The 23,653-nt window shown below is 38.3% G+C and overlaps 1 protein-coding gene across 34 annotated transcripts in view; it reads right to left on the reverse strand.

The window, feature by feature from the left end:
* Window positions 1-277: 277 nt before the first annotated feature.
* si:dkey-239i20.2 overlaps window positions 278-23,653 on the reverse strand; it is a 37,717-nt gene continuing 14,341 nt past the window's right edge. For 5 of the 34 annotated variants that reach the window (XM_051875827.1, XM_051875828.1, XM_051875824.1 and 2 more), the window contains 2 exons: window positions 1,213-1,285; window positions 278-1,096 (listed from right to left, as the gene is read on the reverse strand). In XM_051875827.1, the coding sequence (XP_051731787.1) occupies window positions 667-1,096; window positions 1,213-1,285 (503 nt within the window). In that variant the 3' untranslated portion in view covers window positions 278-666. Of the gene's footprint in view, window positions 1,097-1,212; window positions 1,286-4,053; window positions 4,410-4,513; window positions 4,714-5,715; window positions 5,859-8,428; window positions 8,595-8,690; window positions 8,880-9,040; window positions 9,193-10,624; window positions 11,145-11,194; window positions 12,087-12,195; window positions 12,269-12,698; window positions 13,055-13,168; window positions 13,366-13,473; window positions 13,617-15,323; window positions 15,490-15,585; window positions 15,775-15,929; window positions 16,082-17,304; window positions 17,469-23,653 lie in introns of those variants that run through there. The other 29 variants (XM_051875832.1, XM_051875833.1, XM_051875817.1 and 26 more) reach the window with 19 other exon arrangements.

The raw sequence follows: 23,653 nt of genomic DNA on the forward strand, positions 1-23,653 counted from the left end.
AACCTTCTTTTACTTTATTTTTAACAGTATTTTTTCACAAATGCTACATGCTTCATACCAGTTTATATTTTTAAATGCATTTGAAACACAATAAGCTTTTATGAGTATGTTACTTTGTTTTGTTTTTTGTTTTTTTTTTCCTTCAAGGAATAGCTCTCCCTAAATTATTGTCACCAAGCCCATATGATTTCTTTTTTTTTCTGTGGAACACAAAAGGAGAAGTTTGCCAGAATGATGACACTGCTCTTTTCCATAAAACCAGGGCATTTCAAAAAGATTCACTGTTATTTTTTTATTGATTTATTTTCCTCATCAATACTACAACAACTCATAGGGTCATTTGTTCATAATAATACAGTAACATTTTGATATTTAACTGGATAAAATTGAGTATGCTCAATGGTTAAAATAGCTTGTAGTGCTGAAAAAGTAAATTTATACCTTTCTTTTATCAATTAAAAAGAATTGCTACAAATATATTTATTAAACTTACATTTGTTACATTTTTATTTTGCGATGATAGCTGCAAGTTAATTCACAGAATATAAGAATCTCACATACTACTTCTTTTTCTCACACTATTACATTTTACCTTAATCGAAGTACACTTGTTATGTTATTAGATCTCATATAAAGTATATTAAGTTTCTGATATATATTTCATGATCACTGTGTGGTCACTGGCAATGGGACAAGAGTCCTGATCTTGTCCAGGAGTGATGAAGGGTCTGCTATGAGCGTGTGCAGACTGGCCCTGCTGTAATACAGAGCAGACAGCAGCGCTGCAACAGACACTGAGAATAAGAGTGAATGAGAGGAGCGCTGTGACTGCGGCTTTGGTGCACAGCGTGTTTTCAGAGGCTCGGTGACTCGATCCCACTGAGTCAGGATGGCCTGACGCGCACCTTCCCATTGGCCCGGTCCGTGCAAGCGAAACTGGTATGGGGTGCAGGGCCCAAAGATGATGTTCAGAGCCAGTCTAGGGTCTGTCAGGAGCAGCTTCAGGATAGAGGGACGGACACCCACTTGTTTAGCCAACTCATCCATGTAGAGGATGTAGTCCACCTGGATGGTGTGTCTCTGGGCGGCCACATACCTGCATGACAGTGTGATTAAGAGTCTTCAAGATATACTAAAATTACATTTCTACATAACTGTAGAAATTATGTAAATGCTGTGCTATATAGTCATGTGAGATGAAGTGTGGAGAACCTTTGAGCCATTGCTTCCTCTTTTGCTTTAATGTCCTTCATCATTGCACTCATCGGAGGCAGTTTGCACAGTCCTAGTGAGCATATCACAGTTTGTTACGTACAAAAACACTGTGTACTTAATGTTCTGACATGTTCATATATTACTTTAAAAATAAAATAGCGAAGATTAATTTAATACATTTTAAGGGTGATGTAGTTATGTAGTCATACTTTAATTTTAGAACTCAAAAATTTCAATCAAAAAAGAAAATTAATTGAAAATACAATACATCTTAAGCTATAGTAGCAAAATTAGTCAGTTTAATTCTTCAGGTAAAAACAGAAAATGGCAAAAAAGGTCATTTAAAATTATACTACGATGTTTTAAGGTGGAAGAAACCTTTAGTAATATTGTAAGAGGTTTATTATTATCTTTAAAGCAACTGTATGTAGTTTTACTAAAATTTTGCTAACATTTTCACATATGCATTGTGTGTTTGAATGTGAATGTGTGAAACTAAATGTTGGCGACATGACAGGCCACACTGACTGCACACAATATACATTGGACCACATAGACTATTACAAGACAGCTGAGATAGGTTAGCATTGCAAGTTTTCAAACTTTCAAAAGCTTCCCTGCTATGTATTGATGTATGAGATTTATTTATTTGCATGCTATCTTGAGATGGGACTGTTAAAAGAAATGTTGTCGTCTTTTATAACACTTGCAGGGAGGTACACACTGCCTTTGGATGTATGTTTTTTCTTGTTAGCTGTAAAACAGACAACTACAACTATCATCAAGACAGTATAAACATAAAATGAAATTTAGTGATAGGATAGTAGCATGTTAACGTAACTCTTAACGTATGCTCTTACCTTGATGATAGATATCAATATGTGCAAATAAATAATGTTAAATCGGATCTAATGAAAGTCAGTTGTGGTGCTCCACAAGGTTCGGTGCTAGGCCCCAAATTGTTTGTACTGTATATAAATTATATTTGTAAAGTGTCTAAAATATTAGACAGTATGGTTTTGTTTTCTGATGACACAAATTTATATTGTTCAGGGGTAAACATATGGAATAGTTGTGATAATGAATTAATTTAATTGAGAATTGGGCTGACTTATGATCGAAAACTAGCAGTTATATAACTTTTATAACACAGCCAAACATCAAATGCAAAAACACAATACATAGCAATTCAGCTATTACACTATATTGCCAAAAGTTTTGGGACGCCTGCCTTTACGTGCACATGAACTTTAATGACATCCCATTCTTAATCCGTAGTGTTTAATATGGAGTTGGCCCACCCTTTGCTGCTATAACAGCTTCAACTCTTCTGGGAAGGCTTTCCACAAGGTTTAGGAGTGTGTTTATGGGAATTTTTGACCATTCTTCTAGAAGCGCATTTGTGAGGTCAGGCACTGATGTTGGCAAGAAGGCCTGGCTCGCAGTCTCCACTCTAATTCAGCCCAAAGGTGTCCTATATGGTTGAGGTCAGGACTCTGTGCAGGCCAGTCAAGTTCCTCCACACCAAACTCACTCATCCATGTCTTTATGGACCTCGCTTTGTGCACTGGTGCGCAGTCATGTTGGAACTGTTGCCACAAAGTTGGGAGCATGAAATTGTCCAAAATGTCTTGGTATGCTGAAGCATTAAGATTTCCTTTCACTGGAACTTAGGGGCCAAACCCAACCCCTGAAAAACAACCCCACACCATAATCCCCCCTCCACCAAACTTTACATTTGGCACAATGCAGTCAGGCAAGTACCGTTCTCCTGGCAATCTCCAAACCCAGACTCGTCCATAGGATTGGAACACCTGAATTCAATGATTTGGAGGGGTGTCCCAATACTTTTGGCAATATAGTGTATTAGTCCAGCATCAGGAAGGCCAGCTCCACATCTGTCTTGCAGCATTTAATTTTACAACTAACATCATGACAGTATAAACATATCATGAAATCTAGCGATCGGATAGTAGCAAGTTAACGTAACTCTTAACTCTTAACTATAAATGATATTTGTAAAGTGTCTAAAATATTACAGATGGGTTTGCTTCTGATGAAATATAAACAAACAGCTTCTAAATACAGTGGAAATTGAAATGATGGTCTTAAAAAAGTGGACCGAAATTGAATTAAATGCTGCAAGATTTACTTGTCAGCTCTCGACACAAGTAAAAGCCAAAGATTTACTCTTGTCCGGCCCCTTGCACACTTTCACTTTCTCTTGTTCTCTGTTTAGATTCATCTGTCAACTTTCTCTTTGGTCTCTAAAGGCCACTGACCAACATGGACAATCACCAGATGTCCCTTCTCAGACATTCCACAACCCAACAAACACCAATTGACCATGTTCAATCGGCAAAAACAAGCGGGACCAATGCCAACAGATGCTGACAGGGGTAACATTGATATGACAAAACCAGACGATGTCTAATGCCGCTGGTCAGTGTCTGTCGGTGCAGTATGAGTTGGCCTTTAGTCTCTGCCATGATGTCCGTACTGATAATACCCTTTCGTTAAGCTATGTTGGTGTGATTTATTGTGTACTGCAACTTATTGTACTGCTGTAAAGGAATCCACCCTTTTCATGGAAATTTGTGACTGCTTACCAAACTTACATACTCCCAGAATATGCTCTTTGCGGCGGGGCGGGGTTTGCATGGGAAAGAAACAGAAGCCATTTTGGCTTATAAGAAGTCAGTGAACCATCAGAATGATTTTGAAACTAATATTTCAAGGTTAAAAAGTTACATACAGTTGCTTTAATGAATGAATAATGCACAGGATTGAGTAAGAATACCCAGTATTTGTAGGAAGTCAGGAGGTCATGTTTGATACCTTTAAAAACACGTGTGGCCCAGCGCGCTTGCATCTCAGAGATGGGCATAATGGCTCCCAGAGGCTGGATCAGACCAATCACAGCTAAAGTTGGGCACTCTAGTGCTGGGGGATACACGTATTTGTACAGGGCTACCTTGTTCTTTGAGACAGGAATTACATGTGAAGACAGGAAGGGGAATGAGAAAGTGTAGCCTGTGGCAAACACCACCAGATCAATGTCATCCTCAACTGTGCCATCCTCAAAAACCACACTTGATCCACGAAACTCTTGTACATTCGGCTTGACCGAGACGGTACCGGATAGGATCCGGTTTGGTAAATCATCATTGACCGTGGGATGTTGGCTGAAAACTCTACAACAAAATAAAATATTAAACAGTACGCTGTAACTAACTCTGACCAACATCATCAGAGTCTTGTGAAATTATAGTTTTGTGTCCTCCAGTGTTCAGACTACCTGTGTACAGGCTGCAGCCCATAGAGCTTGTGGTCGAACCGTTTATTGAGTCGTTTCTCACCCAATTTGTTACGATATCCAACAGGCAACAATCCAAGAAACCACTTCATTGCTCTGTTATTAAACATCATATCGAAAGGAACACCATTGTCTCCTACACGATTTAATATCCAAGATCCCTTTCGGGTGCTCAGATAAACCTGAAATTAAAGAGACAGTTTACCAAAAACAGAAAATTATGTTTATGACAATTTTATGATACTTGTGTTGTCACGATCACCGTCTGTTCCTGTCAGTTCCTGGACTCCATTTCCCATAATCCTCCCTTCCAATCACATGCACACTCCACACCAATCACCAATTGCCACACACACCTGCAGATCATTACCTGGACTATTTAAGACACACACACACACACACACACACACACACACACACACACACACACACACACACACACACACACACACACACACACACACACACACACACACACACACACCCCCCCCCCCCCCCCCCCCCACACCCACACCCACACCTACACACCCACCCACACACACCCACCCACACCCACACACACCCACACACACCCACCCTTTGCGAAGTCTTGATTTGCCCCGGTGATCAACTCTGAGTGTTTTCTTGTGGACTGTTTACTCTGTTTCTGTTGGACTGTTTATTCGTTGTGATTCTCTGCTGCCTGCCCTGATCCTTGCCTGCTTACTGGACTGTGTTTGTTTGCCGCCTGCCCTGATCTCTGCCTGCTCCCTGATACCATTTGTCTGCCGCCTGCCTCGACCATTTCCTGTCCCCGTTTACGTCTCTGCCTCTGCCCTTACCTGTGTATATACTATTCTTAATAAAAGCTGCAAATGGATCCCCGCTCTGCCGACCCATCGTTACATGTGTTATGTGTCATTTTTAAAGCATTCAAATCCCTCTTCATTGCAGTGCATGTAAAACCACCTTCAAAATTTTGCGTTTTGTGGAAAATAAATTGTCATGAAGGTGAGAAAACAAGGATTTTCAATTTTGGATACGGTATTCTTTTAAAATGAAATAAATTTATTGTTTCTCAATTATAATTGATCAAAATGTGATTGGTGGGTATTTTACAAGAAGAATGGGGAAAAATACAAAGGCTTTAATAAGAGTATAATAATTACACTATAATCATTTATACTGTAGTTGTGGAATATCACCTGTTTGGCCATTCTGCTCAGCTCTACAGCAATATCTCCTCCAGAGTTCCCAATGCCAATCACAACTCCCCTCCTCCCTCGCCATTCTTCAGGGTTTTTGTAGTCACGGCTGTGGAAGAATTTCCCCTTAAACGTTTCTATTCCTAAAGAGGATTTGAACAATTAGCCACTATGATATGGAAAAGATATATACATACAGGTGCTGGTCATATAATTAGAATATCGTAAAAAAGTTCATTTTTTTATTGTAAATTATTTTAAAAAATGAAACTTTCATATATTCTAGATTCCCTACATGTAAAGTAAAACATTTCAAAAGGTTTTTTAAAAAAATTTGTTGATTAGAGCGTACAGCTAATGAAAGTCCAAAATCCAGTATCTCAAAATATTAGAATATTTACATTTGAGTTTCATTAAATGACCATCCCTACAGTATAAATTCCGGTTATCTTTTGTTCTTTGAAACCACACTAATGGGGAAGACTGCTGAATTGGCAATGGTCCAGGAGACAATCATTGACACCCTCCACAAAGAGAGTAAGTCACAGAAGGTCATTACTGAATGGGGTGGCTGTTTACAGAGTGATGTATCAAAGCATATTAAATGCAAAGTTGACTGGAAGGAAGAAATTGGGTAGGCAAAGGTGCACAAGCAACAGGGATGACTGCAAGCTTGAGAATACTGTCAAGTAAAGCCGATTCAAACACTTGGGAGAGCTTCACAATGAGTAGAATGAAGCCGGAGTCAGCGCATCAAGAGTCACCACACTCAGACATCTTCAGGAAAAGGACTACCAAGCCACTTCTGAACCAGAGACAACGTCAGAAGCATCTTACCTGGGCTAAGGAGAAAAAGAACTGGACAGTGAACAGTGGTCGAAAGTCCTCTTTTCAGATAAAAGTAAATTTTGCATTTCATGTTGAAATCATGGTCCCAGAGTCTGAAGGAAGACTGGAGAGGCACAGAATCCAAGCTGCTTGAAGTCTAGTGTGAAGTTTCTGAAGTCAATAATGATTTGGGGGGCCGTGACGTCTGCTGGTGTTGGTCCATTGTGTTTTATCAAGTGCAAAGTCAATGCAGCCATCTTCCAGGAGATTTTGGAGCACTTTATGCTTCCATCTGCTGACAAGCTTTATGGAGATGCTGATTTCCTTTTCCAGCAGGACTTTAGCACCTGCCCACAGTGCAAAAACCACTTCCAAGTGGTTTGCTGACCATGATATTACTGTGCTTTATTGGCCAGCCAATATGCCTGACCTGAATCTATGGGATATTTTCAAGAGAAAGATGAGAAACAGTCGATCCAACAATATACAGATGATCTGAAGGCTCAATAGTGCCTCAGCAGTGCCACAGGCTGATCACTTCCATGCCACACTTCACTGATGCTGTAATTTGTGCTAGGAGCAAGTCATTTGCTGTAATATGTCCTGCCGATCAAGTATTGAGTGCACAAAAGAACATACTTTAAAATACTTGAACTTTTCTGTTTTGCAAATCCATTTTTTGATTGATCTTAGGAAATATTCTAATATTTTGAAATACTGGATTTTGGACTTTCATGAGCTATATGCTCTAATCATCAAAATTAAAAAAAAAAACTTTTGAAATGTTTTACTTTACATGTAGGGAATCTAGAATATATGAAAGTTTCATTTTTAAAAATAATTTATAATAAAAAAATGAACTTTTTGATGATATTCTAATTATATGACCAGCACCTGTATATGACTAGTTCATCCATGAGACTATAGAAGACAGAGGCTGAGACAGGTCCTTTACATGCAATCTGCTAGCAATCACAACATTTACTACATGGTACATGGTACAGCGTGTCTGTGTATGAATTAGCAGTAGCATATATGTATATATATATATATATATATATATATATATATATATTCTGCCTTAAATCTTCTTATATATACATACATATATATATATATATATATATATGTATGTATATATAAGAAGATTTAAGGCAGTTCTGAAGGCAATAGGGGGTCCAACTTGCTACTATATATATATATTGTCAGGATCACCAGTTGGAGTGCCCTGGTTAGCCACCAGAGGGCACTCCACCCTGGACAATTGCCTCACCACTGCAGACTTCATTTCCCATAACCCTCTTCCCGGACTCATTATCACTCATTGTACTCAGCTGTTGTCACTTATGTTATTAGTGTCTGTCTGTTTATACCCTGTTGTTTCAGTCATTTGGCGTCGAGTCTTAATCTATGTTACTTGCATTTGGAATTCCTGTTTCTCTGTTTTGGTTTTTGGTTTTCTTGTTTCTTGTATGGACTGAATTTATGGGTATGACCCTTTGCCTGGATGACTACGATTTTGGATTACCTTTATTAAAGCTGCAATTGGATCTAACCTTCTTGTCTCTGTGCCATCCGTGACATATATAATACTTAAAGTGTGTAATTGCATATTGTTTATTTTAACGTGAATCATTCTTTTTGTGCCATGTAAATGTATTCATTATATATATATATATATAATATATATATATATATATATATATAAAAAATCTATTCATCATTAAAGTGAGAGAGTTTTCTCTTAATTTTACAACAGAGTTGTAATAAGGCCTAATGACTCTTGTACAACTACTACTATGAGTGTCCCAGTTTGGCTTTTATTGACTTTATGTTGTTGCACTTTGCACATAGACTCTTTGCTTAGTTATCACATGTACTGCACCTGGAAAGTCCTTTAGAGGGAGGTGAGGGTGACAGTGGTGACCGGTGCAGACCATCACAGCATCAAACACCTGCTTCTCTCTCCGACCATCCTTGGACTCTATCTCTACATCCCACTGTCCAGAGTGAGGGAAGTTGGGCCTTGGTGTAACATGAAGGACTTTTGTCTAAGAAACACAAAACAAGAATTTGTGAACCTTTGAATCCCCAAAAACCTAAGATAAATATGAGGTTCATAGTTCACATAAGCGTTCAGGCCAGACCTGGAAACGGATGTGCCGTTTGAGCTGGAAGTGCTCAGCGTACATTCGGAAGTAGTCCATGATGAGGGAGTTGTGCATGTAGTTTGGGAAGTGGGCAGGGATGGGGAAATCACTGTAGCACATCATCTCCTTTGAAGTGTTGATAATCAAAGAGTGGTAAATGCTAGCACGACCAGGATCTGGATTCTCCTGAGATGGAAAGACAAGAAGCAAAAATGGATCAGTTTTTTTTTTGCAGCATCTTGTTTACTGATGGTCTGCAATGAACTGTGCCTCAGGGTTCAGTGCTTGGCCCCCTTCTTTTCTTCATATGTACAACTTCAGTGTGCCCAATCTTAGACATATCTCACCTTAAACCTCCAAAGACCTCCAATGTCATCACTGGTCTCAAAACACACTGGCTCCAGGCCTTCATCCAGGCAGCATTTGATGCAGGTCAGCCCAGAGGTTCCTCCACCAATCACAGCAACACGTTTAGCCATGATGATCCACAACTGTCAGACTTAAGGCAGATGCAGATGGTAGAAATAAATAATGAGATTTAAACTTGTTTCTATATGTCAGACATCTAACACGCTGCTATGATTTTACCTCCTAGAGTTCAAAACTATATAAACTATAAAACTATTCAAACTTGTGTCTGATAGGCTTTAAACATATGCGTTTGATGACAGTGTTGGTTAATAAGACGTTACCACAGCTAAGTAAGGGCTCCAGCACTATTAAAGTTGGCATGAAATGGAAGTTGCGATAGTCTTTTCTGCTCTATTGTAACGCATATCCAAGTGAAACGGCTTCTCGAACCAAAAAATGTAGGGCCGGACTTCATTTTGTTGTGGTTTACAATTCATAGTTTTCACACCCATCATGATGTCACACCCTTACAGGACTTATTTTACATTACATGAACTTACGTTTACTAACAGTATACTTGCCTATGAAAGTACTGGGAAGTAAAAGGTAACTACATGGGTTAAGGTTAGGTTCAGGGCTAGTCCCTAGTTATTACTCAGTTATTGTAATTACTATAATAAGTACATAGTATGTACATGGGGAATGGGACTGTAAAATAAAGTGCTACCCAATACAGATTGTTTCAAAGCAGCTTTACAGTGATAAGAGGAAAATAATTCAATGATGCAAACAGAGTTAATTTTGGTTGTACAGCAGCTCTAAGCTCAGCCAGTCATTTTTACTGGTTTGTACTAATGTAATAAGACAGTGATATCGCAAGACCAAATTCAATATACACCTTATTGATGATGCATACTACGTACAGGCAAGCAGATGAATCCAGAATATAAATGCAATATGCAGTTTCTTATATCTTATATTCTCTATAATCATCTACTTTCCATGTCTTTATATTAGTTAACACATCCAAATAATTGCACTTCTTTAAAGCATGACAAAAGATTACACATGATTTAAAATGCACTTTAAAGTAACTTGACAGTGTACCCTAAGTTCATTTTATTTTATTTGATATTATACTATTTGCAGGTAGCATATACTTTTAAGATTTGAAGCACACCACAAGTGTACCTTCGATACAATTAAGCACCCTTCTTTTTGGAAAAGGAACCTAAGTATAATGCAACGTGGTAGTCCGGTACTGATCTTGTGTAATCATTTGTCTAGTGTACACCCGTGGTACAACGTATGGCTCTGTCATCACGCAGTCCATATAAAATACTGTGTTGCGTCATCATTAGTGTAACATATGTGGGAAAGTATTGTGAAATCGACTTGCAAAAGCACTTACAGTAACTTCTGCATGTGACAAGTCTACATTATACAATGTACATCATTCGCAATCCATTCGGATAAATTAAAAAAAAAAAAAGTAAGTAAACACTGAAGTCACGTAACAAACTGGTCCGTAACAGCTGAAAATATAGTTACATTAGTGTCAATATAAAATTGTATCTTACCACGTTTGAAGAAGAGAGTGAATAAATTTATGAGTGATGGTCACTTAAGAGAAATATGAACACTTCACCACTCCCCTCTGTAGAGTTGTAAAAGGGGCAGGAATTCATTTTCTGGTCAAAGTTCATTTAGATAATGCTTGCATTTAGTTTTAGTCTACATCTCATCGCCACAGTTTTGATAATCATATGCAAACAACACACAGCATCCACAGAACCAGGATGCATTATGGCACAAAAGTATTGAAATAATTGTAGATTGAAATAATATGAGCTGAGAGAAAATAATATATTGCTTTGGGGGACGCAAAAATTGTACATTTTGAGGGGGAACACTAACGTTTTGAGAATGAATGTACATTTCTCAGGGAACGCAAAAGTTTTGAGGGTTTTTTTTTTCTGTGGGGTGCAAAAGTTTTGTGAATGAATGTAAATTTCTCTGGGGAATGTAAAAGTTTTGAAAACAAAAGTAAATTTCTCAGAGCCGCGAAAAGTTTCGAGAATTAATGAAAGTTTCTCAGCGGAACATAAAAGTTTTGAGAACAAATGTAAATTTCTCAGAGGAACGAATCATTTGTATCATTAATATTATATTTTAATTACACTATTTTAAAAACAGATTTTTAAGATTTGTTTAGCAACACAATTTAATCGGACATTACTATTCTCAATATCAACATATTTGAGTAAATGAACATGCTAAACAGACATGCTAACAACTGCAGCAGTTGAGAGTGATGCACCATTAATACTTGGAATTTTAACACAACAAAAGAGTTTGATAGTGCAACATAATTACATACAAAACTGCACATAAAATCAATTATTTTACAATGAAATTAAATGTTCATTATACACAAACTGTGTTTCAAATGTTTAGGCACTTTGTGATTCAGTATCAAGTATTTTATACAAGTAATGAGTCAATTATAACATTTTCATGATGTTGACTACAGTTTACCCTAATTGAAGTACACTTGTTATGATATTAGGTCTCAAAAAAAGTATATTAAGTTTCTGATATATATTTCATTATCACTGTGTGGTCACTGGCAATGGTACAAGAGTCCTGATCTTGTCCAGGAGTGATGAAGGGTCTGCTATGAGCGTGTGCAGACTGGCCCTGCTGTAATACAGAGCAGACAGCAGTGCTGCAACAGACACTGAGAATAAGAGTGAATGAGAGGAGCGCTGTGACTGCGGCTCCGGTGCACAGCGTGTTTTCAGAGGCTCGGTGACTCGATCCCACTGAGTCAGGATGGCCTGACGCGCACCTTCCCATTGGCCCGGTCCGTGAACGCGGAACTGGTATGGGGTGCAGGGCCCAAAGATGATGTTCAGAGCCAGTCTAGGGTCTGTCAGGAGCAGCTTCAGGATAGAGGGACGGACACCCACTTGTTTAGCCAACTCATCCATGTAGGGGATGTAGTCCACCTGGATGGTGTGTCTCTGGGCGGCCACATACCTGCATGACAGTGTGATTAAGAGTCTTCAAGATATACTAAAAATTACATTTCTATATAAATTGTGTAAATGCTGTGTTATATAGTCATGTGAGATGAAGTGTGGAGAACCTTTGAGCCATTGCTTCCTCTTTTGCTTTAATGTCCTTCATCATTGCACTCATCGGAGGCAGTTTGCACAGTCCTAGTGAGCATATCACAGTTTGTTACGTACAAAAACACTGTGTACTTAATGTTCTGACATGTACATATATTATTTAAAGTAAAACTGGGAAAGAATAATAAGAAGAGAAAGAATAAAAATATCCTGAAAAATATTTTTAAGTACTATGTCACCATACTGTAACTTTCAGAACCAGTCCAAAAGGACCAAGACAAGAACAAAACGAAAAGTCACTGTCTAATTGTCAAAAAACTTTGCTTAATTAAATGTCAGAGAAAAAAAAATGGAAAACTACAATGGTGATAGAAATCTTGAATAATAGTATAAGTACATCTTTGTTGTTCTGAATTGTATGAATATGAACATTATATATATATATATATATATATATATATATATTAAGAACAGACCTTAGTTTTCTGTGTAGAAGATCAGAATTATGATTTGATACCTTTAAAAACACGTGTGGCCCAGCGCGCTTGCATCTCAGAGATTGGCATAATGGCTCCCAGAGGCTGGACCAGACCAATCACAGCTAAAGTTGGGCGCTCTAGTGCTGGTGGATACATGTATTTGTACAGGGATACCTTGTTCTTTGAGACAGGAATTACATGTGAAGACAGGAAGGGGAATGAGAAAGTGTAGCCTGTGGCAAACACCACCAGATCAATGTCATCCTCAACTGTGCCATCCTCAAAAACCACACTTGATCCACGAAACTCTTGTACATTCGGCTTGACCGAGACGGTACCGGAGAGGATCCGGTTTGGTAAATCATCATTGACCATGGGATGTTGGCTGAAAACTCTGGGAAATAAACAACAGACATTATATAGTACACTATGAAAAGTTTAATTGCAGCAAAGACAATTTCATGGACCAAAGTCAGCAGAGTCTTGTGTCCTCCAGTGTTGAGAGTACCTGTGCGCAGGCTGCAGCCCATAGAGCTTGTGGTCGAACCGTTTATTAAGTTTTTTCTCTGCCACATTGTTGATAAACCCAACAGGCAACATTTGAAAAATCCAACCACGCATTCTGTTATTAATCATATCTAATGGAACACCATTGTCTCCTACACGATTTAGTATCCAAGATCCCTTTCGGGTGCTCAGATAAACCTGGAATTGAAGGAAAGTAAGAAAGGGAAACAATGTGGAATACAGAGGCTTTAATAAGAGTATAATAATTACACTATAATCGTTTATACTGTAGTTGTGGCATATCACCTGTTTGGCCATTCTGCTCAGCTCTACAGCAATATCTCCTCCAGAGTTCCCAATGCCAATCACAACTACCCTCTTCCCTCGCCATTCTTCAGGGTTTTTGTAGTCACGGCTGTGGAAGTATTTCCCCTTAAAGGTGTCTATTCCTAAAAAGAGGATTTGAACAATTAGCTGTTAAAGTATAGCAAGTATATATATATATTGTTATGAATACAGTTCCCGCGGCTCTTCCTCCCGGCCGCCGGAGGGAGCCGTCACCAGAGTTCTGATCGTTTCCCATTCGGACTACATTACCCATGGGCCCTCATTCCTGAGACTGATTGCTCACGCACCTGCGCCGCATTACACACACACTATTTAAGTCACACACACACACCATCTCACCGCGAAGTCTTGATTTGCCTAGGTGATCATCTCTGAGCGTTTTTCCCTGTGGACTGTTTATTTGTTACTGTTTGGACTGTTTACCCTTTGTGAATCTCCGCCGCCTGCCTCGATCTCTGCCTGTCTTTGACCCTGTTTGCTTGCCGCCTGCCCTGATCTCTGCCTGTTCCTGTTCACGCAACTGCCTTGCCCTTGTTTGCACTGTGCTGTGTTTTAATAAAAGCTGCAAATGGATCCTCACGCTGTCGACCCATCATTACATATATATATATATATATATATATATATATACACTTTCTGAAAATATAACTTATCTATATAATTCCTTAAGTCTGCCATTGCATATACAATTTGTACATATTGTAAACAATAAAATTAACAAATTAGTATAGTCATTGACTTGTTATTGAATTATTTTTTAAGCTTGTTGAATCATTCTTTGCAAAACTTTGTAAACTTACTAATCATAAACAATATTTCTGTACAACTACCTGAGATTCTGCTTAAAGGATTAGTTCACTTCTGAATGAAAATTTCCTGATAATTTACTCACCCCCATGTCATCCAAGATGTTCATGTCTTTCTTTCTTCAGTGGAAAAGAAATTAAGGTTTTTGATGAAAATATCCCAGTATTATTCTCCTTATAGTGGACTTCAATGGACTCCACTGTTGAAGGTCAAAATTATAGTTTCAGTGCAGCTTCAAAGGGCTATAAACGATACCAAACAAGGAATAATTGTCTTATCTAGCGAAACGATCGGTCATTTTCCAAAAAAATTAAATGTATATTCTTTATAAAAACAAATGATCGCCTTGCGAGTGCTTCCGTCTTCTGTATTCTTCAAAAAGCTTTTGCTGTATGTCCTACGCCTTCCCTATTCAACTTACAGAACAAACGCAGCGCCAGTTCCACTTTTTCCGTAAGCAGAATAAGTAAGGCGTAGGACATACAGCGCAAGCTTTTTGAAGAATATGGAAGGCGGAATGGTGGAAGCACTTGCAAGGCGATCATTTGTGTTTATAAAGCATATACAGTTGTATTTTTTTTTAAGAAAATGACCAATCGTTTCGCTAGATAAGACCCTTATTTCTCGTCTGGTATCGTTTAAAGCCCTTTGAAGCTGCACTGAAACTAATTTTGACCTTCAACCATTTGGAGTCCATTGAAGTCCATTATAAGGAGAATAATCCTGGAATGTTTTCATCAAAAACCTTAATTTCTTTTCGACTGAAGAAAGAAAGACATGAACATCTTGGATGACATGGGGGTGAGTAAATTATCAGGAAAATTTTATTTCAAAGTGGACTAATCCTTTAATGCTACAACAGTTGTACAAGAGCTGTGATTAGGCCTAATGACTCTTGTACAGCTAAAGTCTACTATGAGTGTCCCAGTTTGGCTTTTATTGACTTTATGTTGTTGCACTTTGCACATAGACTCTTTGCCTAGTCATCACATGTACTGCACCTGGAAAGTCCTTTAGAGGGAGGTGAGGGTGACAGTGGTGACCGGTGCAGACCATCACAGCATCAAACACCTGCTTCTCTCTCCGACCATCCTTGGACTCTATCTCTACATCCCACTGTCCAGAGTGAGGGAAGTTGGGCCTTGGTGTAACATGAAGGACTTTTGTCTAAGAAACACAAAACAAGAATTTGTGAACCTTTGAATCCCCAAAAACCTAAGATAAATATGAGGTTCATAGTTCACATAAGCGTTCAGGCCAGACCTGGAAACGGATGTGCCGTTTGAGCTGGAAGTGCTCAGCGTACATTCGGAAGTAGTCCATGATGAGGGAGTTGTGCATGTAGTTTGGGAAGTGGGCAGGGATGGGGAAATCACTGAAACACATCATCTCCTTTGAAGTGTTGATAATCAAAGAGTGGTAAATGCTAGCACGATCAGGATCTGGATTTTCCTGAGATGGAAAGACAGTAAGCAAACTGCATCAGTATCTCATAGCATCTTGTTTATTGATGGTCTGAAATGAACTGTGCCTCAGGGTTCAGTGCTTGGCCCACTTTTCTTCATATGTACAACTTCAGTGGGCCCGAACTTATAGACATATTTCACCTTAAACCTCCAAAGACCTCCAATGTCATCACTGGTCTCAAAACACACTGGCTCGAGGCCTTCATCCAGGCAGCATTTGATGCAGGTCAGCCCAGAGGTTCCTCCACCAATCACAGCAACACGTTTAGCCATGATGATCCACAACTGTCAGACTTAAGGCAGATGCAGATGATAGAAAATTATAGATAGATAGAAATGAGATTTAAAGATTTTTGTCATTTTTCCAAAGCATGAAACTACGCACCAGTGTTATTTCCATTACATCTAAAATTATGCATAGCATTGTATTGTAGAAATGAGTTTTGAAACTTTCATGCTAAATTTAATTTCATAGCCAGCATTTTATGTATTCATAATACAAAATAAAATTATATTTTACACCTTTTTTTTTGGCATAATTTTACAATTATGATTTTACAATTCCAAAAACAGAGCCTTGAGCAATAAAAAAGATATTTTTCTGAACATTTTACTAGTTTGATATCATAATGTCATATAGTTAAATTGTTTAATTGATTTATAGGGCGGTAACACTTTACAAAAAGGTTCATTAGTTAACATTAGTTACATTATTAGTACATTATTAGTTCATTAACATGAACTAATAATGAACTACACTTATACAGCATTTATTAATCTTTGTTAATGTTAATTTCAACATTTACTAATCCATTATTAAAATCTTGTTAACTTTAGTTAATGCACTGTGAACTAACATGAACAAACAATGAATGAACAACTGTATTTTCATTAACTAACGTTAACGAAGATTTGTAAATACAGTAACAAATGTATTGCTCATGGTTAGTTCATGTTAGTTAACACATTAACTAATGTTTAACTAATGAACCTTATTGTAAAGTGTTACCTATAGGGCTAATTAATATATATTTTATTTCTTGAAATTAAGCCTTGTGCTATGCAAAGGGCATTTGTTTATGTATACCCGAGTGTGTTTGGGCTGACAACATGAGACACGAAGAGTTTAGTAAGGATGAAACCCAATGTATAACGAATGTCAAACGTTAAACCAACTTTACCGCCGTCTTAAAAGCATTATAAAATTAAAAGTCGCGAACGCCGATTTCACCTGAATTCACAAATCACGAAGAATGACATGATGCGATATTATTTACATGTCTAAGACAGCGCACTGTGGATTTATAAACAAAAGAAATCTGAATATCAAACCGCAAACTATCTTTCCTGCGGTGTCTAATAGTGAAACCGACTTGCTAAAGCTCTGACAAGAAGAGAACATACGGAAAAACGATTCCAGTCAGACTCGTTGAGTCACGTTACGTAAACACGCCTGTGCCAAACGATAATGGAGTGATATTTGTGTCAATAAAAAGTTTGTGGCGAACCATCTTACCTAGTGCCTAGTGTGAAGCAATGAGCTTAGTTTATATATGTAGATGCTGGTCACCCCACACAAACACTTGACCACACCCCTTGACCCCTGCAGCGATGTAAAAGAGGCGGAGATTTATGGCCGGTGTTGTGTAATATTCGGTTCCTGTCAAAAACCGTTCCAGTGGGTGGAGTATACGTGAATATTCATGATATTTCCCCTGTTGTGGGCGTGGCCTTGAGACAACGCGCAGACGAATGGAACTGAAAATATTAGTGCTCAAATTGAACTCGTTTAATGGATTATTTCGAAACGGTAATGAAGTTTCAATGTTAAGCATTAACTGCAACAGTTGACATTTTCAAAACAATGAATATATTGTGTAATATGATAAATCGTCTGTGCTGTTTTGCCTGATTGATTACAGACACAGCAAACAATCAGCGAATAACCCATGCTCGTCTAGGCTAGTACAGATTATTACTATTTGATGTCTTTATGTTTTATTTATTTATTTATTTTTATTTCATTTGTGAGGTTTTCGATTTAATTTGAATATTTTGGTTAGTAGCCTGTACTATGCCTTTTTGCCATTCGGTGACAGCAGAGTGTTAACAACAATGCCTGAAATAATCATCTGTGCCCTAATAAAATGTATATAAGCTAGCCTGGTGTGAGTATTTGTGTAATTCTTAATCTGTTTTATAGCCAGTGTTTCCCAGCTTCCACAGCCACGTCAGTAAGGCTCAAACTTCCTTTATCAACACCAAACTACACATTTTTCCTGTTTTCTCATATTATAGAGAATATTATGTAAAATTGTAATTAAAGTAACACAATTGCACATATTTACTTGTATCTGTCACATTTTATTTATTTATCTATTTAAAAAAAAAAAAAAAAAAAAGCTTTAACAAAGCAACATCAAAATCTTTCCACACCTATTTGGGAATCACTAGTCTCCAAGTACTAATCGATTATAATAGATTAAAGGTATAGTCCATCCAAAAATGAAAATTTTGTCATCATTTACTCACCTGTATGTTTTCTTTTCTCCTGTGAAGAAGATATTCTGAAGAACATTGGGAACCAGTAGAACTAATTTTGGTGCCCACTGACTTCCATTGTATGAAAAATACACGTTTTTCAAAATATGTCCCACGAAAAAATTAGCCATACAACTTTGAAATAAGATGAGGGCATCAGAATTTTTATTTTTAATGAACTATCCCTTTAACATGGACCCTCAAAAGAGTACATCCTGTTTTCATTAACAAAAACAGGTTGTATTTAGTTAAGAGTAAAATACTGTTTACAGAAATAACTACTACTAATAAATATTATATTAATAAATATTTCTCTCTCACACACACACTTATATATATTTATATAAAGCATACATCGTGTCTGTTCTTTGACCATACGTTGCACTGAAAAACAACCTACTTTCATGTCATGTGTTTTATAATGGTAAGTGAAATCATCCAAAATTGAATAATCCATAATGTGTTAATCGTGTTTAAGATTTGAAAATATTCAAAAGTATTTCTTCTTATTTTACAAGTATACATACAATTATACCATTTCTGATCTTCAACATTGTAGGACAGGGATTCCCAAACGTTTTTGTCAGCCAAACTCTGTCGACCTAAAATATTTACTTGAAGTCCCCCTGAGATTAATAAAGTTAATATTTCAATAATTCAACAACACACTTTCATGTTCACTGTTCTCTGATGTTAGTTAATGTGACATGCATGTAAACAAATTAAATATGTCATCTTTTTTAGTTTTTTTTTTTGGATTGTTTTTACAGTTGTATGCTTTTCATCAACTCTAACAAAGCAAAATTAAGTGAATGTCTGCTGCCTAAGAATATTAAAACAGGCAGGGCCTTGGCACTCAATGAGAACAGCCTCCATGTATGTCCAGATCACACACTGCCAGAGCTACCAGTGACTTCAGCACTCACATCCAGTCTGAAACAGACAGTAATTTTACATGATGATGATATGCATCACAAACGCAAAATGAAGCTTTTGAAAAATATTAGAATAATATTCTTGAAGTAACTGCTGGCCTATATAAGAAAGACTGGGCCATCAGAACAATGCTTCAAAGGTTTATTCACTAGGTTTATTATTGTTACGGGTGTCAGTTGCAGCAGAGACGCAGCATACACAAACTTCTACAAATAGGGTATTTATTCAACGAAGGAGTAGAACACAACCAAAACACACTGAGCTAACAATAAGAACAGACAAGGAGTGCAGGGAGAGAGTCCATTATAAAGGGTGTGCAGATGATGAAGTCCAGGTGCAGGTGATCAGTGATGATGGAGAGATGATGAGGAAGTGAGTGCAGATGTGCAAACAAGGAGGATGATGGGAAATGGAGTCCAGGACAGGAGGGAACTGTGACATTACCTCCCCCTCCCGGTAGGCGCGGCCTCGCGCCGTTGATGGAACAACCGGGGAGGGGAGGTGGGCGCCCTGGAGACCTTCATGCAGGTTCGGGGAGAGGTGCAGACGGGTACGGAGGTCTCCAGGGCGGGTCAGGGGCCGTGGGCGCCCATGGCGGGTCAGGGGCCTTGGAAGGCCATGGCAGCACAGAAGCCCCACCCATGAGTTCCCCACCCAAATTTCTTTGGGGAAATCCGTGGTGGAAAAGGATACGTGGGCAGGAACGTCTTGGTGGGCTGGAGTGGGCTCGTAGAAGGCTGGAGCGGGCTCGTCGGCTGCTGGAGCTGGCTCGCGGGCAGCTGGAGCTGGCTCGCGGAGAACTGGAGCTGGCTTGTGGAGAACTGGAGCAACTGGTTTCGCCCAAAAGTCAATGAGCCAATCGGCCTCCCTTGGTGAGGGCTCAGGCTGGGTGGCAGTCTTCACTGAAGGCTCTGGTGAGGCAGCGGCCATCCTCTTAGGCCGTCTGGGCCTCGCGGTGGCCCTCCTTTTGGGAGGTTTGGGCTTTGGGTCAGGCAGGACCACTGGAGGGGTATGTGGAGGAAACCGGCGGCTGGTGAACTGGCCAGGCCGCATGTGTTTCTGAGGGGGCCGGACGAGGGAGATACAATCTTTTTTGAACCTCTTCAATCTCGAACTCGGAACCATTTAAAAAGAGAATCAGATTAATAGACTCGACTAGGGAAAAGAAACATGCAGGTTCAATATAACGGATCGTATACTCGTCCAGACCCCTCAGAAAACAGGTGTTAAGTATAGCATCTGGCCAGTTCACCTTGCAAGAAAGCTCAGCAAATTCCTCCACGTACCTCTCCAGCGGGCGACCGTCCTGCCTGAGGGTCCAAATATGGTCCTCCGCTGTGGGTTGGTGTCTGCGGCTCTTTGGGGGAATCAGGATCAGAAAAATACCCATTTTCTTCTGTTAAAGTCCGGTCGGTTGGGTCTGTTCTTCTGTTACGGGTGTAAACAAGGAGGATGATGGGAAATGGAGTCCAGGACAGGAGAGAACTGTGACAATTATATAATAAAGTACAAACTGCAATGTTTATGTTTACTACAAGATTAATAAAACATTCTCCTCAGGTATGTAGTTTATGTAGTTAACAGAAACACTGGCTATATGCGAAATAAACAAGAAATTAAGGATGACTCACAACAGGCTAGCACAGACGATTTTTCATATTACACAATATATTCATAGTTTTGAAAATGTCAACTGTTGCAGTTAATGCTTAACATTGAATCTTCATTACTGTTTCGAAATAATCCATTAAACAAGTTCAATTTGAGCACTAATATTTTAAGTTGCCTCAAGGCCACGCCCACAACAGGGGAAATATCATGAATATTCACGTATACTCCACCCACTGGAACAGTTTTTCTCAGGAACCGAATATTACATAACACCGTCACTCTGGTCAATAAATCTGGTCAGTAACGTTGAATTAGTTTAATTTTTACAAATATTTGGTGTTGGATCGCACCTCTACAAACTAGGGTAGAGTGGGGGAAAACGCCCCCCTACTGTTTTTCACAAAATAACCTCTAGAACAGTGGCTTTCAACCTGTGGGCCGCGGCCCACTAAAGGGTCCTCAGTGATCCTCCAGGGGGGCCGCGAGATAACTTAAAATTAATTTAAATCTATTAATATAATTCATTAAATTAATTATTAATACGTTACATTAAAAAAAGATAAATTAAATTAATTTAAAAATACATTTAGAACAAGGCACCACCTCGTACATATTCTGTGATTGTTTCGGTACAGCCCAGGCCATTTCACAGAAAAAACAAAACAACAACAAAAAAAAAAAAACAAACAAACAATGAGACAGTCCTTAAAGGGGGCATTTCCCCCCACCCTACGCTACTTTTTTTTTTTTTTTGTAGACCTGCATAGATGCATGGAAATACTGCATGCTCAGAGTAGTGTGTGGAAATTATATTCGGGTTTTCTTCAACTTTTAGCACTTTCACGTCCCAAGGAATACATTTTATGTTATATGAAGGTCACATTAAAATTTACCATGCTTTCTTTTATTAAAATATTAAATTAAAATGATGAGTAAACATTGATAATGACTGCAACAACTACTACTGCAACTATAAGAGCCTTCATCTTTTTGAGCTGTTCATCATCACAAAATGATACTAGTCCTGCCAGACTCAGGCGTCAACAATGATTTAAAAGCATATAATAAAAGTCTAATAAATGCTGCTACTCTATGTGATGATTGTCAAAAGATAAGGACACTATTCCCTGTTTACAAAACAACAACAAAAAAGATGATTATTTTGTCTGGGAATTTGGCAGAGCACTTATGACTAATAGACTTGTTAGACCACAAAGGTAATGTTTAATTTTAATTTCCTTCAAAGATTCAAGGTTTTTAAAATAAATTGTATTATAAATGATAATGAATTCAAAGAATTAGGTTAAAGTGCAAATGCAAAACAGAGCTACTCAAAAATTGAATCTGGGATGTCTATGAGATACAAGAAACAGATTTGATTCTCAGGAAGTGTGGCATCTTCTTTTGCATTGCCATAATGGCTAAAATCACAGCAGCCCCTCCTGATAGGCCCAGCCAAAAGAACAAACTGAAGGATGAAGGTTCTGGAATGGGCCGTGTCTTCATGGGTTTGGCCACACGCTCCCATTGGGTAAGAATAGCCTGACGGGCACCTCTCCAGTGCCCTGGTCCGCTTAGCCGAAACTGGTAGGGAGTACAGGGGCCGAAGAAAACCCTCAGTCCCACAGCAGGGTCCCTCAGGAGCAGCCAGGCAATGTTGGGACAGACACCCACTTCCTTTGCTATTGTGTCTAGGTAAGGGATATAGTCCACTTGAAGAGCAGCCAGCTTAGGACAGGGGTAACTGTAGAGCGATAGCAGAGTTCAAAATGGGTATTGATTAACTGTCAAACCAAAATCTGTTTGGAATTACCATCAAGGTCAATAAATAATTACCTCTTTAAATTTGCTTTTATGTCCTTCTCAATTATTTTATTCATTTTATCAGCTGGAGGAAGATGGTTTAGTCCTTGAAGAACAGGAGAATTAATAAATGAAAAACTTTTCAAACCATAATCATATATAAATGATTAAATCATATAAAAAAGTCACATTAAATCTGTCTTGGAAATGTGTTTACCATGCTTTCATAATTTTTTTAAGTTTTATATGCAGATTAATTGGTAAAAAGAAAAAAGAAACATTGAAAGTGTAAATTATTTTGCTGTTAATGCAGGCCTCACTGAGCCATTGGATTTCATCAAAAATATCTTAATTTGTGTTCCAAAGATGAACGAAGGCGTTATGGGTGTGGAACGACATGAGGGTGAGTAATTAATGACATAATTTTCATTTATGGGTGAACTAACCCTTTAACCATATTTGTAATGACCTTTCTGGACATCAAAAGGTGCAATGACGTTGCTGCCTATGTGTGGATCAGATACCCTCGGATTTCATCAAAAATATATTAATTTGTGTTCTGAAGATGAACGAAGGTCTTACAGGTGTGGAGCGACATGAGGGTGAGTACTTGATAACAGAAATTTCATTTTTGGGTGAATTAACCCTTTAAATGTAATGACTATGACCTATAACGTGTATGTTCTGTTTTATTGTCATTGAGTTTTGGTTTCCCCCTAAATAAATTTCAAGTTTTAAAATTAAAGTTTTTTTTTGTCGTTTACTCCTTTATCGTGTGCTTTATTACAGCCACACTGTGACATTTAGACATCTCCAGAATTATTACATTTAATAACATAAACCATTAAAGCCAAAAAGGGGTACAAATTCGTATATATCTCTTCTACTATGAGGATAAATGTGATTTTTTCTCCAGTATTTATTAGCTGATAGCTGTCATACGTTCTCTGTGTTTGTCTCTGAACATTTGTTAT

The sequence above is a fragment of the Ctenopharyngodon idella genome, chromosome 20 (genome assembly GCF_019924925.1).
Source record: "Ctenopharyngodon idella isolate HZGC_01 chromosome 20, HZGC01, whole genome shotgun sequence".
NCBI lineage: Eukaryota > Metazoa > Chordata > Actinopteri > Cypriniformes > Xenocyprididae > Ctenopharyngodon > Ctenopharyngodon idella.